This window comes from Panulirus ornatus, chromosome 19 (genome assembly GCF_036320965.1).
Source record: "Panulirus ornatus isolate Po-2019 chromosome 19, ASM3632096v1, whole genome shotgun sequence".
Taxonomy (NCBI): Eukaryota; Metazoa; Arthropoda; class Malacostraca; order Decapoda; family Palinuridae; genus Panulirus; species Panulirus ornatus.
The window spans coordinates 58,014,576-58,029,179 of NC_092242.1; the positions used below are offsets into that span (position 1 = coordinate 58,014,576).

Below are 14,604 nucleotides of genomic sequence, written 5' to 3' on the forward strand. Positions count from 1 at the left end.
AAGAAACACAGAGTGGTCTGAACTCAAATGCTGAGGTATGAAAAGATCTCCTTCATGTTTGGCAGGCTTAAAAACCTGCAAATAACCTATAGCTACTTTTACAGGGTGGTTCTTCAATAGTCAATACTCTACCCCCTCACCCAACTACACCTATACCCACAAAAGACCAGCCGTTCCAGCGTAAACTTTCCAAGCGAGAGAAAAAAGAACTCAAGAAGCAAGAAAAACTTCGTCGAGCAAATGAAGCGAATGAAGCAGACACTTCAGTGGCAGAAAAGCTGTATACAGGTATGCTTACTCTGTGATATTTGTAAAGTTATTCCAATTCAGAGGCTAGTGTGTGCATTTGGAAGAGTGTACGCATTGTTTACACCTGCATGACTTGGCTTGTAACTTCAGTTGAGAATTCTTAACCAAATAATGCTAAGTTGGTAATTCTTCATTGTTACATCATACTTTGATCCACTTAATCTTTCTGATATGATCTTTTGCAAGGATGTTATTGATGGGTCTTAGAACAAACATTAGAGTACTTCTTCTGTCAGTAGTTTCTAATAATGATTTTATTACAGGGTTACACAGAATTTGGTGCCTGAGATATTAGGCCTTTTTTTTTAGATAAATTTTGGTTGCTGATTCTAATTATGCCATCAGTTTTTTGTCAGCTCTGGTTATCAAGATATGATACACCCCTAATTGCTATGCATACAATCTATCAGGCACAAGGATTGATGACTACAAATCATTATTGTTGCCTTTTTGATAAAAAAATGGCTTCATACAAGTAGAATTTGTTTATGCTTAAATTACATCCATAGAATCAAATAATGGTGAAACAAGCATAGAGAGTTATATATTATTGATACAATGTTCATTTACTCAGACATCTCACGATTCAAAGACTTCTTGTGGTGAGCTGCCCCAGGACTATCACATTGAATGGTCCAGCAGTATCCCAGTGTCCCTGGTATCTTTTTTCCATGGTTCTTAAATCTTGATGGAATCTTTCACCCTGTTCCTCACTTAGGTCACCAAGGTTGTCTGGGAAACAATCTAAATGACTGTGGTAATGCTTTTTGATGCTCATTTTACAGCCAAGTTGATGGAGAAAAGAGAGCATGCTCTCTTCTAGTTCAGAGTAGTTATCTGTTTTATGGTTCCCAAGAAAATTCCTTACAACAGAGTGAAAGAAGACCATACATCTACCTCAGCATTGTTCATTGAATCTTGGAAATATGGGTCTTTCATGAGTTCCCTGATTTGAGGCCTGTCGAAAATACCTACCTTTAGCTTCTTCATGTTCAGCGCTGGAAATTTTCTGCATATGTAGTCAAAGCAGTCCCTTTTTTAGTTCAAAGCCTGTACAATCTGTTTCATTAAACCTAGTTTGATGTGCAGTGGTGGTAAAATGATCTTATCTCAGTCAACCAAGGTTTCTGCGATTACATTCTTTTCTCCAACCACCGAGTTTTCTCTCAGCGGCCATTGTTTTCTGCATATGTAGTCAAAGCAGTCCCCTTCTTTGTTGAAAGCCTTCACAGACTGTTTCATTAAACCAAGTCTGATGTGCATTGGTAGTAAAATGATCTTATCTCTGTCAGCTAAGGTTTCTGCGATTATATCCTTTTCTCCAACCACCATGTTTTCTCTCAGAGGCCATTGTTTTCTGCATATGCAGTGAAAGCAGTCCCCTTCTTTGTTCAAAGTCTTCACAGACTGATTCATTAAACCTAGTCTGATGTGCATTGGTGGTAAAATGATCCTATCTCTATCACCCAAGGGTTCTGCAATCACATTCTTTTCTCCAACCTCCATGTTTTCTCTAAGGCCATTGTTTTCTCACTCAGTGCTCATCCTTAGCTGTACAGTCCCAGAGACAGATAAAGCTGGGATACTTGGTGTATCCACTCTGCTGACCCAGGAGGAAAGTCGCGATCTTAAAAGCCACTCAGATTAGCCATTGGTGATCATGGTATGATATCACCTGTAAGACCAGGGCGATTGTTTCCTGCTGTTCAATCATCTTAGTTGAGTGACCAATTGGAATTAATCCATATTTGTTGCCATTGTGTAGAAGCACATTTTTTAAGCTCTGCTTAGAACTATCTATGCTCATGAGGGGTACATTTATTGATAAGTGTATTATCTCAAAAACTATAGCTGCTAGGAGGAAATGAAGGTCATTTTCTTATTCAGTGGTGTGATTATACCTAGAGTCATGTCTAAAATCTGAGGCACCAAAAGCTTTTGTGAAATTTGTTCCCTATTATTAATGCCATTTTCCACACTCATAGTTTGGTTTATATTCAAGCTGTTACAGACACATTACCTATTAAATACATTTCTAGCTGCTGTAGATCTGAAATTCAGTTTTTTAAGCATTTTCTGTCTTATATGTTAGCTGTTTTGTGTGTTAGTGAGGTAGCACTAGGAACAGATTGAAAAAGATCACATTCACCTGTATCCATTCTCAAGCTGTCTTGTGCAGTACACCAAAACCATAACCCCTATCTTTAGCCAGGCTCCACACCTTTCCATGGTTACCCCTGTCACATGTCATTTCAGCGTATACTGCATAATTTTAATGGTAATATGTCTTCATACATTGGAAAAGTTACTGATTTATTGTGTTCTTAACTTATAACTTGTTTGGAAATGATTTGCAAACTGGTAATCTTAGAAAGTGATTGCACAAAATAGAAAAAACATAAGTAAAAATGGATAGAGAAATGGATATTAGCAGTATTTGGAGAAAAATGAATTTTGAAACATTATCAGTTGGGGAAAATGCAGTGTAAATTTCATCAGCAAATAGAATCACTGGGAGTAGGAGGCTAGGAGAGATTATTATTATTATTTATTTTATTATACCTTGTTCCTGTCTCCCGCGTTAGCGAGGTAGCCCAAGGAAACAAACGAAAGAACGGCCCAACCCACCCACATACACGTGTATATACATAAACGCCCACACACGCACATATACATACCTGTACATTTCAACATATACATACGCAGACATATACATATATATACATGCACGTATTCATACATGCTGCCTTCATCCATTCCAGCAGCCACTCCGCCACACATGAAATGGCACCCCCTTCCCCTGCATGCGCGCGAGGTAGTGCTAGGAAAAGACAACAAAGGCCACATTCTTTCACACTCATATCTAGCTGTCATGTGTATTGCACTGAAACCATTGCTCCCTTCCACATCCAGACCCCACAAAACTTTCCATGGTTTACCCCAGATGCTTCACATGCCCTGGTTCAATCCACTGACAGCACGTCAACCCCAGTATACCACATCGTTCCAATTCACTGTATTCCTTGCATGCCTTTCACCCTCCTGTATGTTCAGGCCTCAATCACTCAAAATCTTTTTCACTCCATCCTTCCACCTCCAATTTGATCTCCCACCTCTCCTCGTTCCCTCCACCTCTGTCACATATATCCTCTTTGTCAATCTTTCCTCCCTCATTGTCTCCATGTGACCAATTCATTTCAATACACCCTCTTCTGCTCTCTCAACCACACTCTTTTTATTACCGCTCATCTCTCTTACCCTTTCATTACTTACTTGATCAAACCACCTCACGCCACATATTGTCCTCAGACATCTCATTTCCAACACATCCACCCTCCTCTGCACAACTCTATCTATAGCCCATGCCTCACAATCATATAACGTTGGAACCACTATTCTTTCAAACATACCTATTTTTGCTCCGAGATAGCATTCTCGCCTTCCACACATTCTTCAATGCTCCCAGAACCTTTGCCCCTCCCCCACCCAGTGACACACTTCCACTTCCATGGATCCATCTGCTGCTAAATCCACTCCCAGATCTCTAAAACACTCCACTTCCTCCAGTTTTTCTCCATTCAAACTTACCTCCCAATTGACTTGCCTCTCAACCCTACAGAACCTAATAACCTTGCTCTTATTCACATTTACTCTCAGCTTTCTTCTTTCACACTTTTTACCATACTCAGTCACCAACCTCTGCAGTTTCTCACCTGAATCAGCCACTAGTGCTGAATCATCAGCGAACAACAACTGACTCCTTTCCCAGCCCTCTCATCCACAATGGACTGCATACTTGGCCCTCTCTCCAAAGCTCTTGCACTCACCTCCACAACAACCCCATCCATAAATAAATTTAACAACCATGGAGACGTCATGCACCCCTGCCGCAAACCGACAATCACTGGGAACCAGTCACTTTCCTCTCTTCCTACTTGTATGCATGCCTTACATCCTCGATAGAAACTTCTCACTGCTTCAAGCAACATACCTCCCACACCATATACTCTTAATACCTTCCACAGAGCATCTCTATCAACTCATATCATATACCTTCTCCAGATCCATAAATGCTACATACAAATCCATCTGTTTTTGTAAGTGTTTCTCACATACATTCTTCAAAGCAAACACCTGATCCACACATCCTCTGTCACTTCTGAAACCACACTGTTCTTCCCCAATCTGATGCCCTTTTCATGCCATGACCGTCTCAATCAATACCATCCCATATAATTTCCCAGGAATACTCATCAAACTTATACTTATGTAATTTGAACACTCACCTTTATCCCCTTTGCCTTTGTACAATGGCACTATGCATGTATTCCGCCAGTCCTCAGGCACTTCACCATGAACCATACATACATTAAATATCCTCACCAGCCAGTCAACAACAATTATTTACTTTTCAGAAAAGTTGATTATCTGCTCTTTGGAAAAGTAGACCATCTGATTTTCTTGAAAAGAATTCACTGTGGACTTTTTTTTACAGAATTACCTGAAACAAGTTTCACACGCAGTATCAGTAACCCTGAAGCAGTGATGAGACGAAGACGAGCTCAGAAATTAGAGAAAAAGCTTCAACAGTTCCGAAGTAAAGATGGTGGACCTGATACTGGAGGCACTCTAAAGGTGAGAGTAGTATATTAGCAATAGAGATTGCTTTTCAGTTTTAAAGTGCTTATTGAGAATGGATTCTCATTCCAGAGTGAGAGTGCTATATGGATAGGATTATCATTTGTTGATAATTTTCTTAATGTTCTCTAAGGTAGCATTACTGAGCATATAGTCTTTTTGTTAATGAAGTACAGGTATCATGAAATTATTTGGGTGTTTGTTGGTCTCTTCCTTGTTAAGCACAGCTGTCTGAATTTTTTCTGTTGCATGGAATAGGTGTAGAAATTTTCTTAAAGTGATTGCTTTGTTTCTTGGGTTGAGTAATCTAGTTTGTTGTTATGATCTACTTCACATACTTATGGAACATGTTGATGTTTTTGTGAAGGACATGGGCAAAACTTATCAGCTTCTAATCAAGGAACTTTTTTCTTCCTGACACAGAAATAGCAGACTTTAGATCAGGGAAGTAAAACTCATTTGCTGTGGCAGCCATTTTCATTGTAGAAGTCCATCATGCTGGCCTTAAGTATAAGAATTTATTGAAATGCTAGAAAAAACGACATGATTTCATGATATTATTTTTAGCCTAGAACATTTTAAGTATTGTTTAAGAATAACAGAAATGTCAAGTCTACACCTATTATCATTTTGCTGTGAAATAAGCTTTTGAAAGGACTATGAAGTCTCCTGATGTTGTGCTCCCTTTATTGACTGGTCATGCTGCTTCTAGGCACCTGACATCTCATAGTTTAGACTAGTGTATCAGAGTTTGGAGCCATCGAATGGGCTGTGACAGCTTTAAGCACTGAGTTCAGATTTGTGTCAGTAAGTTGTCAGTTAAGTTCACAGACATAAGTAGTACTAAATAGGGACAAAATATTTGAGGCAGTATACTTAAGAATGGGGTAGCATGTTTCTAAATACTTTTAAAATGTTCCAGTATCAAAATTAGAAAACTTCTCCTTCAAAGCACAATCACATCTCTCCCTTCACACACACACACACACACACACACACACACACACACACACATACAAAGTCATGGACAGAAGTCTAAATCAAGGCTGAGCTTTAATTGAAACATAGAGAGAATTATGAAATGGAAAAAGAAAAGACAAGGGAAGGTATTTACAAATTATGTAGGAAGTGAAAATCTGTCTTTTGAAATGTGCCAGGTCATAGTTATTGGGAAAGAAACAGAAGATAGAGAGTTCCAAAGTTTTAACATGAAGGGAAAGAAGTGATTATCTAATTGGCCCACCCGTTAGTTGCCAATGGCCATGTAGAAATCATGTGACATTGCAGATTGCTAAGGATTGCGTGGTCTACCTAGTGGTGGAGCCACATAAGCAGCCACCTCCTGGAAATGAAAACCAAAGTGATACCTATAGAAAAGGGAAAGTGAATCAACATTGTGGCGCAGAGCAAGAGGGTCAAATTTGGAAGTTCGCCTGGTACAGTTTATAAGTCAGACTACTGTCAACTCAACTCTGTCAAGTAAGGATGCAGAACTAGAACCACCCCAGATGTGAGAGCAGTACGCCATCAAAGGACGAATCAATCATTTGTATAGACAGAGCAACTGTTAAGAAAAAAAGTAGTATCAACTTCTAGACAGGACATCCAATTTCTTAGAGAGAGACTTAGCTATTCCTGTAATGTGGGGTTTCAAAGAAAGAGTGGATGTTAGAGTAATACCAAGTATGTTCACTGAATCAAGAGGTGGAATTACAAGAGTTGTAAGGAGTTTTCGATAGAAAGATGGGTAGAAACTGGGTTTTTGAGGCATTAAACTTGAGATTTCTTCTACCCTACTGAGATATCCTGTCCAATTCTCAGTTTATTGAGGAAGAGGAGGCTTTGTCGAGACAAGATGCAGATTAAGTGAGAGAAGGAACTGAACTGAAGGATGTGGATAGATGCAGTGATGAGCCGTCAGCATAATGAGTGCATGGGATTGTTTATGGAGGAGAGAAAGCTGTTGATAAAAGGAGATAAAGTATAGTGGACAGTACAGAATCTTGAAGGACACAACTGACAATGGAGAAAAGGGGAGAGATTGAACCATCAACAACCGCAGAGATAGATCGACTGGAGAGGAAGCCAGGTATGAATGAGCAAAGTGAGGGAGGGAAGCCAAAAGAGGGGAGCTTAGAGGTGAGATCCTGATGCCACACTCTATCTTTAGATATGTCAAGGGCAACTGCTCATCTTTCAGGGATGATGACCAGATATTAGAAAGATGGGAAAATATATCACTAGTGGATCTCTCATTACGGAAGCCATACTGGTGATCAGAGAGAAAAATGTGATTTTCAAGGTATCTAAGGATATAAGAGTTGAGGAGGATTCAAAGACTTTGGAAATTTAGATGTCAGAGCAATAGGACAATAGTTAGAGGTGTCTGAATGGTCACCCATCTTTGGGATGGGATGCGTTAATGCATACTTACAAGAAGGAAAAGTTTTGGTTTTTAAACAGAAACAGAACTGGTGAACAAGCACAGGTGCAAGTTCAGAAGCACACACTCAGTACATGGGGATGGATGTCATCAGGACCATAAGCCTTGCTTGTGTCCAGAGAGAGAAGCACTTTTCAGACAGTCCGAAAAGAGATCACGGGGAGGGGCATAGGGGGTGAAGGAATGTTAGAGCCATCCAAGGTAGAGTTAGAGGAGAAACAGTAACCAAAGAGAGTTGCTTTATCTTTAGCAGAGACAGCAATAGTACTGTCAGAATGGAAAAGTGAAGGAAAGATAGAGTAACAGAAGGTTTGAGAGATGCCTCGAGCTAAAGACCAGAAAGACCTATCAGTGGATAATGAGGAGAGGGTATCGCACTTCCTTTGAATAAAGGAATGCTTTGCCTCACAGATAACATACTTGCAGCAATTATGGGCTGTGATAAAAGCTGAATGGTAGCCTGAGGAAGGAGAATTTTTCCAAGCCCAATGTGCCTGATCCCTTGCCTGAATGGCCTCAGAACAAGAACATGAACGGTTGAACCATGGATTGGATGAAAAGGTTGTCTTGGAAGAAGAGGGGATAAATGCTTCCGTTCCTGTAAGAATAAACTCTGCTATGCATTTGGTTGAGACAGAAGCATCACCATATAAGATACAGAAATTTACCCAAGGAAAGTCAGAAAAGAAGTTTATTTATTTTTTTTTTTTTTTTTTTTGCCGCTGTCTCCCGCGTTTGCGAGGTAGCGCAAGGGAACAGACAAAAGAAATGGCCCAACCCACCCCCATACACATGTATATACATACACGTCCACACACGCAAATATACATACCTACACAGCTTTCCATGGTTTACCCCAGATGCTTCACATGCCCTGATTCAATCCACTGACAGCACGTCAACCCCGGTATACCACATCGATCCAATTCACTCTATTCCTTGCTCTATTCCAGTCGGCTTTGTTGAGGTGCCAGTATTTACGCTTAAGATCCTGTGGTACCATAAAACTTGGGTTCCTTTGGTTTGTCTTTTTGTGGATCGACTTGCAACAGGTTGTCGTGGATCATATTCTTTTTATAAGCCCTCCTATGCTGCTGAGGTTATAAGAAGGGAAACTATATATGTCTGCTCCAAACTGTGGTCCCCAAAATGTTACCAATTCAACATAGAGCAAGAGCTCTATTTAGAGGAAGGACTTTGTTGGAGGGAATTTGAAATGTCATACCAGAAAACTTTATGTCCAGGATTATGGAAGACATACTAATCATTCACAGATAGTGATAATTAAACTGTTTTGTTTGCTGAGAGTGAGGAGTTGCAGAAGGTTGTAAGTGTGTAAATGTAGGGAATTGAAGTTAAATGCAAGTAAAAGTAAAGTAATGGTGTTTGAAAGGAAACAGAGTGAAAGTATAGATTTTGTAAAATGATATATGGTGAAAGAAGAAAATTTACTAAATTGTACTTTTAATATGGGGGGGGAAGACAGGAAGAAGTGAGAGAATTTAAGTATCTAGGAGCTGTCATGGATAAGTGTCCAGATATGGAAAGAGAGATAAGGGAGAGAGCAGTACAGGGTAGAAGAGTCATTGGGTCCCTTAACAGAATAATGAAGGGTAGAGGTGTAAATGTATAAGTGACCTATGCAGCCGAAACATGGACAAGGATTAAGTCATAGAGGTCAAGAATCCAGGCTGTGGAAATGAGCTATTTGAGAAGAGCATCTTGGTGTGACGAAATGAAATGAAGAAAGAAATGTGATATGGAAGGGGATGCAGAGAGAATGAACAGTGGAGTGGTAGCATTGGTGAAATGTTATACGTTGAGGTGGTTAGGGCATGTGGAAAGAATGCAAGACAGAGTTTACAAGGAGAGTGTATGATAGTGCAATCAAAATGGTTGGCGTGAGTGGAGGACCAGTTGTGACATGGGCAAATAGGGTGGAGGAGTACTGGAGGGAGAGAAATAGTGAAAGAATGCATAGCATAGACTATGTGAGGAAGGCATGTGAGGACAAGGATAAGTGGAGACTCTTTGCCGTAGCCACTCCTTGATAGGAGTTCCCAGAAGGAACAGGTGTCAGAAATATAGATAGATAAACAGAATGGCTTGGCCTGTTCTCATTATGGTAATTGAAGACATGGTATAAGTATTTCAACTTTGCCAAGAGATTCAATTGAAAGCAGCTGAAGCCAATCCATGGAAATGGCCTTCAAAACAATGGCAAAACCTACATATTGATTTTGATGATCAGTTTATGGGAGAAAATTTCATGATTGTAGTGGATGCTTGCTCCAAGTGGCTGGAGATTCATGAGATGGCATTACCACAAATTATGTTGTAATCCAGGTACAATAACTAACCCTTCCTTTATGAACTGTGAATGATTTTTTCCCTGCCATAGATAAAGTCCAGTGTCCATAAGCACTGGGGTATTATTCTTTCTTTATAACAAGTGAAATCATTACTCATAGGCATATGATGAAACCAGCTACACCTTTAATTTCCTTAAAGGTTTCCAACTATTCACTACCCTACTCACATTTACAAACTTACCTGATAACATTTTGTAATTGCCACCAATGTAATTATACCATGTATGTGCTTTCTATGATGATTCACAAGACTGGTATTACCATCGTCTGCCTGTTTGAAGTTACACCATGAATAAAAAGTAATCTTTGGTGAGGCTGTATCATTGTCAGATGACAGAGCAGATTACAATCTCATCAAAGAACTTCTTGTTTCAAAGGGGTCCATCCTGTCCCTGCTGCTGAGTGTAGCACAGCATTGGAGCAGGAAGAGCCCCTGGAACAGGGATGCTGGGGTAATTATATGTAAATGAATAAATTCTCAAGTTTCAAGAATGATTGTAACACAACTTGATTCCTAGGCTGAGGTGCATCCCTCTCGGCTTGTGCTGCCTCATCCTCTGTCTGAAGTCAATAAGAAGAAACTTTTAAACCAAAATAGGTCATTGAAGGTAACATAAATTCAGTTTGGTTTTTATAACATGAATCCAGAGTCAGTCAGTTTATTTTAAATCAATGGCAGATTGTTTAGGTGCTCTATTATATGTACCTGTCATAGTTACCTATCACAGTTAAATCATCTAAATAGTACGTTACATCCAAGCCTTGCAATATTCTATCATTTAGACTGAAAAATGGCTGGAGCTGTTGAAATGCCAAATGGTAACCTCTTATACACAGGGACCTCGTATAATGGATAAGATGCAATCTAGAGGAATGTTTGTTAATTGAAAAATCTGTTAACTGGGGTGTCTATAACATGGTGCCTTTGGAAAAGTGTTCCTAACATTGTCGATTAATACATTAGTGAGTGCTATAGAATGGCTTCCCTTGGAAACAGTAATGGCTCTGGTGTTTTATTGATAAAATGAAGACATTTGTTGATATAGATACAGTATGAAACTAAATTAAATCAACATTCAAAAGTTTTTTGGAGCTTGCAGTATTGTTGACCATCATTACTGCACTCCGACAATGCGCCTACACCTTTCATCATCTCCAGCGGCTTATTTCTTGTTTAGGAAAAATTTACTGTAAAAGTTAGGATGTGGTGTACTGGCTGGTTCTTTTCATCCTCTCACTGTTCTCAAGTATTGTTTAGAAGGTAGAGGAAGCTGATCCCTCTGACTGACCCACATGTGCTTTATGCTTCCTTGACTGTTATATTTATTGTATTCATTAAATGAACATGTATTTGTTGTATATTAAATGAATGCCCCTTATAAGAGGCTGATACATTCTGAGACGGGTATTTATGGTCAAAACCTGTCTGCAACTCATTTCACCCACAGTTTGTTGGTATACTTGAGAAATATTTAGTATTGTGACTTTTTCCCTTCCACTGAAATTGCTAAACAATTCATCAGGTTTAGGCTTGGAATGCTTTGAAATATCTATATCCTGAATAACAGTTACCTTATTATCACCAGATTTTTTTTATTGTACCTTTAGGCTTCTAAACAGGGTCAGTAGGAGTAGCATCAGTCACTGTAAACAATTTTCTCAAGCAATCCAACATTGATGGATCTGTTTCACCTTCATATACTGTGATGGTCAATTGATGATGCAGAATACACTGCTATTATCTTCATTTGACGATTTAACTGTTTCCACCCTCATTTGAATTTTCAGCTAATGTATGATTCCTCCAACTATCTTTAGATTTCAACATTGCTTTCCTGTCGCACATGTAAAAAAATATCATATGCCTCTGTCATTGATATGCATTGTCATAAACAGTGTATACTGTACAAGCTGCCACTCTCTCTCCTCATGTAGACTAACTCACAAAAATTTGATTTCTTTTATGGTACACAAAATATTACCACATTGTTAGTGCTTAAACTTGGATTTATTTTTAACATCATTTCCTGTGTCAGCAAGGTAGTGCCAGGAAACAGACAAAGAAAGACACATTCACTCACAGACATATGTGCACATATACATATATATAAGTATGTACATATGCATACACACACATATACACATATGTACCTATTCATACTTGCTCGCTCCCACTCCACAGCAAACAGCATTGCCACTCCCTGTGTCAGTGAGGTAGCACCAGGAAACGGACAAAGAAAGACCACATCCACTCTCATCCATACATGAGCTGTCATGTGTAATGCACATGGTAGTGAATTGACTATTAGTATTATTGTTTGTGTGATACATTAATAATTTGCTCAGTTTTTATGCAAAATTTATTTTGATGTGAAATTATTGGTCAAATAACATAGAGATTCTAATACATTTGTATGTACTAGAAGCAGTATATACAATATCTTTTTATACACCTGAGAAGTAATATGAAGTGTGTATTGTGCATACATTCATTCTCTAGCTGTCATGTGTAATGCATCAAAACCATAGCTCCCTATCCAGAACCAATACCCATGGACCCTTCTATGGTTTACCCCAGCCGCTTGACATGACCTGGTTCAGTCCATTGACAGTACATCAACCTCTGTATACCACATCATTTCATTTCCTTCTATTTTGTGCATACCTCTCACCGTTTTGCATGTTCAGGCCTGGTCATTCATTATCTTTTTCACTCTCTCCTTCCATCTCAAGTTTGGTCTTCCCATTCTCCTTGTTCCCTCCACTTCTGACACTTATATCCTCTTTATCAACCATTCCTCACTCATTGCCTCCATAAGTCCAAACCATATCAGCACACCCTCATCAGCTTTCTCAACTGCACTTATTACCACACCTCTCTTGTACCCTTGCATTACTTACTTGATCACACCACCTCACACCACATATTGTCCTCAGACATTTCACTCCAACACATCCACCCTTCTGTGCATAGCCTCATCTACAGCCCATGACTCACATCCTTAAGATATTTTTAGGACTGCTGTACCTTTCAACATACCTATTTTTTCCCATGTAGATATTGATCACTTTTCTTACTTTCTTCAGTGATTCTCGAACCTTCGCCCCTTCACCCTCCTTATGACTTGCTTCAGCTTCCATGGTTCCATCTGCTGCCATGTCCACTCCCTGGTATCTAAAATATTTCACTTTCTCCAATTTTTCCCCATTCAAACACATCTCAACTAACCTGTCTCTTAACCCTGCTAAACCCAGTAATCATACTTTATTCACACTGACTCTCAGCTTTCTCCTTTCACATACTCTTCCAAATTCAGTCACCAGCTGCTGCAGTTTCTCACTCAAATCTGCCATCAGTGCTATATCATCAGCAGACAACTGAATCACTTCCTAGACCTTCTCATACCTTGCCACTATCTCCAAGGCTCTCGCATTTTCCTCTTTCACTTCCCTTTCAATAAACAAATTAAACAACCATGGTGATGTCATGCACCCCTGCCACACACCTACCTTCACTTGGAACCATTCACTTTCCTCTCTTTTATACTCATACATATGCTTTTCACTGTGGATAATAACTTCTCGCTGCTTTTCTATCAGCCCTATCATATGCTGTTTAGATGCAAGGTATGGGTTATAGATGAGGATGTGCAGAGAGGGTGGATGTGTTGGAAATGAAATGTTTGAGGGTGATATGGCTTAGACATATGGAGAGAATGAGTAAGGAGAGATTGAGAAAGAGGTTATATGTGTCAGAAGTGAAGGGAACAAGGAGAATGGGGAGGCCAAATTGGAGGTAGAAGGATGGATTGAAAAGGATTTTGTGACTGGGGCCTGAACTTGTAGGTGGGTGAAAGGTGTGCATGGGATAAGGTGAATTAGAACAGTGTGGTATGCAGGGGTTGATGTGCTGTCATTGGACTGGACTAGGGCATTGAAGTGGCTGGAGGTAACCGTGGAAAGGTCTGTGGGGCTTGGTTGAGTACAGAGGGCTGTGGTGTCAGTGACTTGCACATTACAGCTAGTGAGTGGACGTTAGCAAATGCAATCTTTCTCAGTCTGTTTTTGGTGTTAATTTGGGAAAGGGTGATTGAGTAAGCACCCTACTATACTCAGTAACAGCACTCTTCTCTTTGATTTACTTCAAGCATCTCCAGGACCCATTGCTAGAAAATATTGGTTTAACTGTTCCACATATTAATCCCAGTCTTCTCCCTCCTTAAAACTAGCAACAATCCCATGTACTGATGCTGCCTTTGTGGTGAGCCAGCAGTTGGAGTGCTGTCCTTTAGTAGTAATACTTCATGGAGTATTATGGTGAGGTAACTCTCTCCTTTGCACCATATTCTTACTCTTGATGCTCTTTTGCTGTTGTTGTCCTCATCACCATTTGATTACTCATAGTAAGGCAGCCTTAAATAACAAGGCTGGAGTACAGCTCAGTGTTTGGCTTTTTTGCCGCCAGAAAGGTTTTGGCATGTATAGGATACACTAGTAATGTATATGATAAGGTCCTAAGAAGATATTTATGAAGGAATGGCATAAGTATCTGCCAAATACATATGTCAAACACCACACATATCATTTCTTGTGCTTGAAAGTACATCTGCCTTGCTTCATATGACTGGCAGCAGAGTAGCATGTAGCAAATACAATGAGTTTTTCCCCAGGTTTAGCTTATGTCATTTAGTGTAGAAAATCGTTTTAGTTATTCGTAATAGCAAAATTTTGGAAATGTGTTTTTAGAATATTTAAGAATCTACAAAGAGCAATTAGTGTATTGTCATAGTGAAAGGGTTAAAAGTTAGCTTTACAAAAATCCCATGTTTCAATTTCTTTCTT

The 14,604-nt window shown here is 39.4% G+C and overlaps 1 protein-coding gene across 9 annotated transcripts in view; it reads left to right on the forward strand.

Annotated features, from left to right (window-relative positions):
- Positions 1–14,604, forward strand: part of cno (adherens junction formation factor afadin) — a 585,480-nt gene that overhangs the window by 207,713 nt on the left and 363,163 nt on the right. For 6 of the 9 annotated variants that reach the window (XM_071673965.1, XM_071673968.1, XM_071673973.1 and 3 more), the window contains 3 exons: positions 93–288; positions 4,805–4,944; positions 10,281–10,370. In XM_071673965.1, coding sequence (XP_071530066.1) covers positions 93–288; positions 4,805–4,944; positions 10,281–10,370 — 426 coding nt within the window. The remainder of the gene's footprint in view (positions 1–92; positions 289–4,804; positions 4,945–10,280; positions 10,371–14,604) is intronic. The other 3 variants (XM_071673967.1, XM_071673969.1, XM_071673974.1) reach the window with 3 other exon arrangements.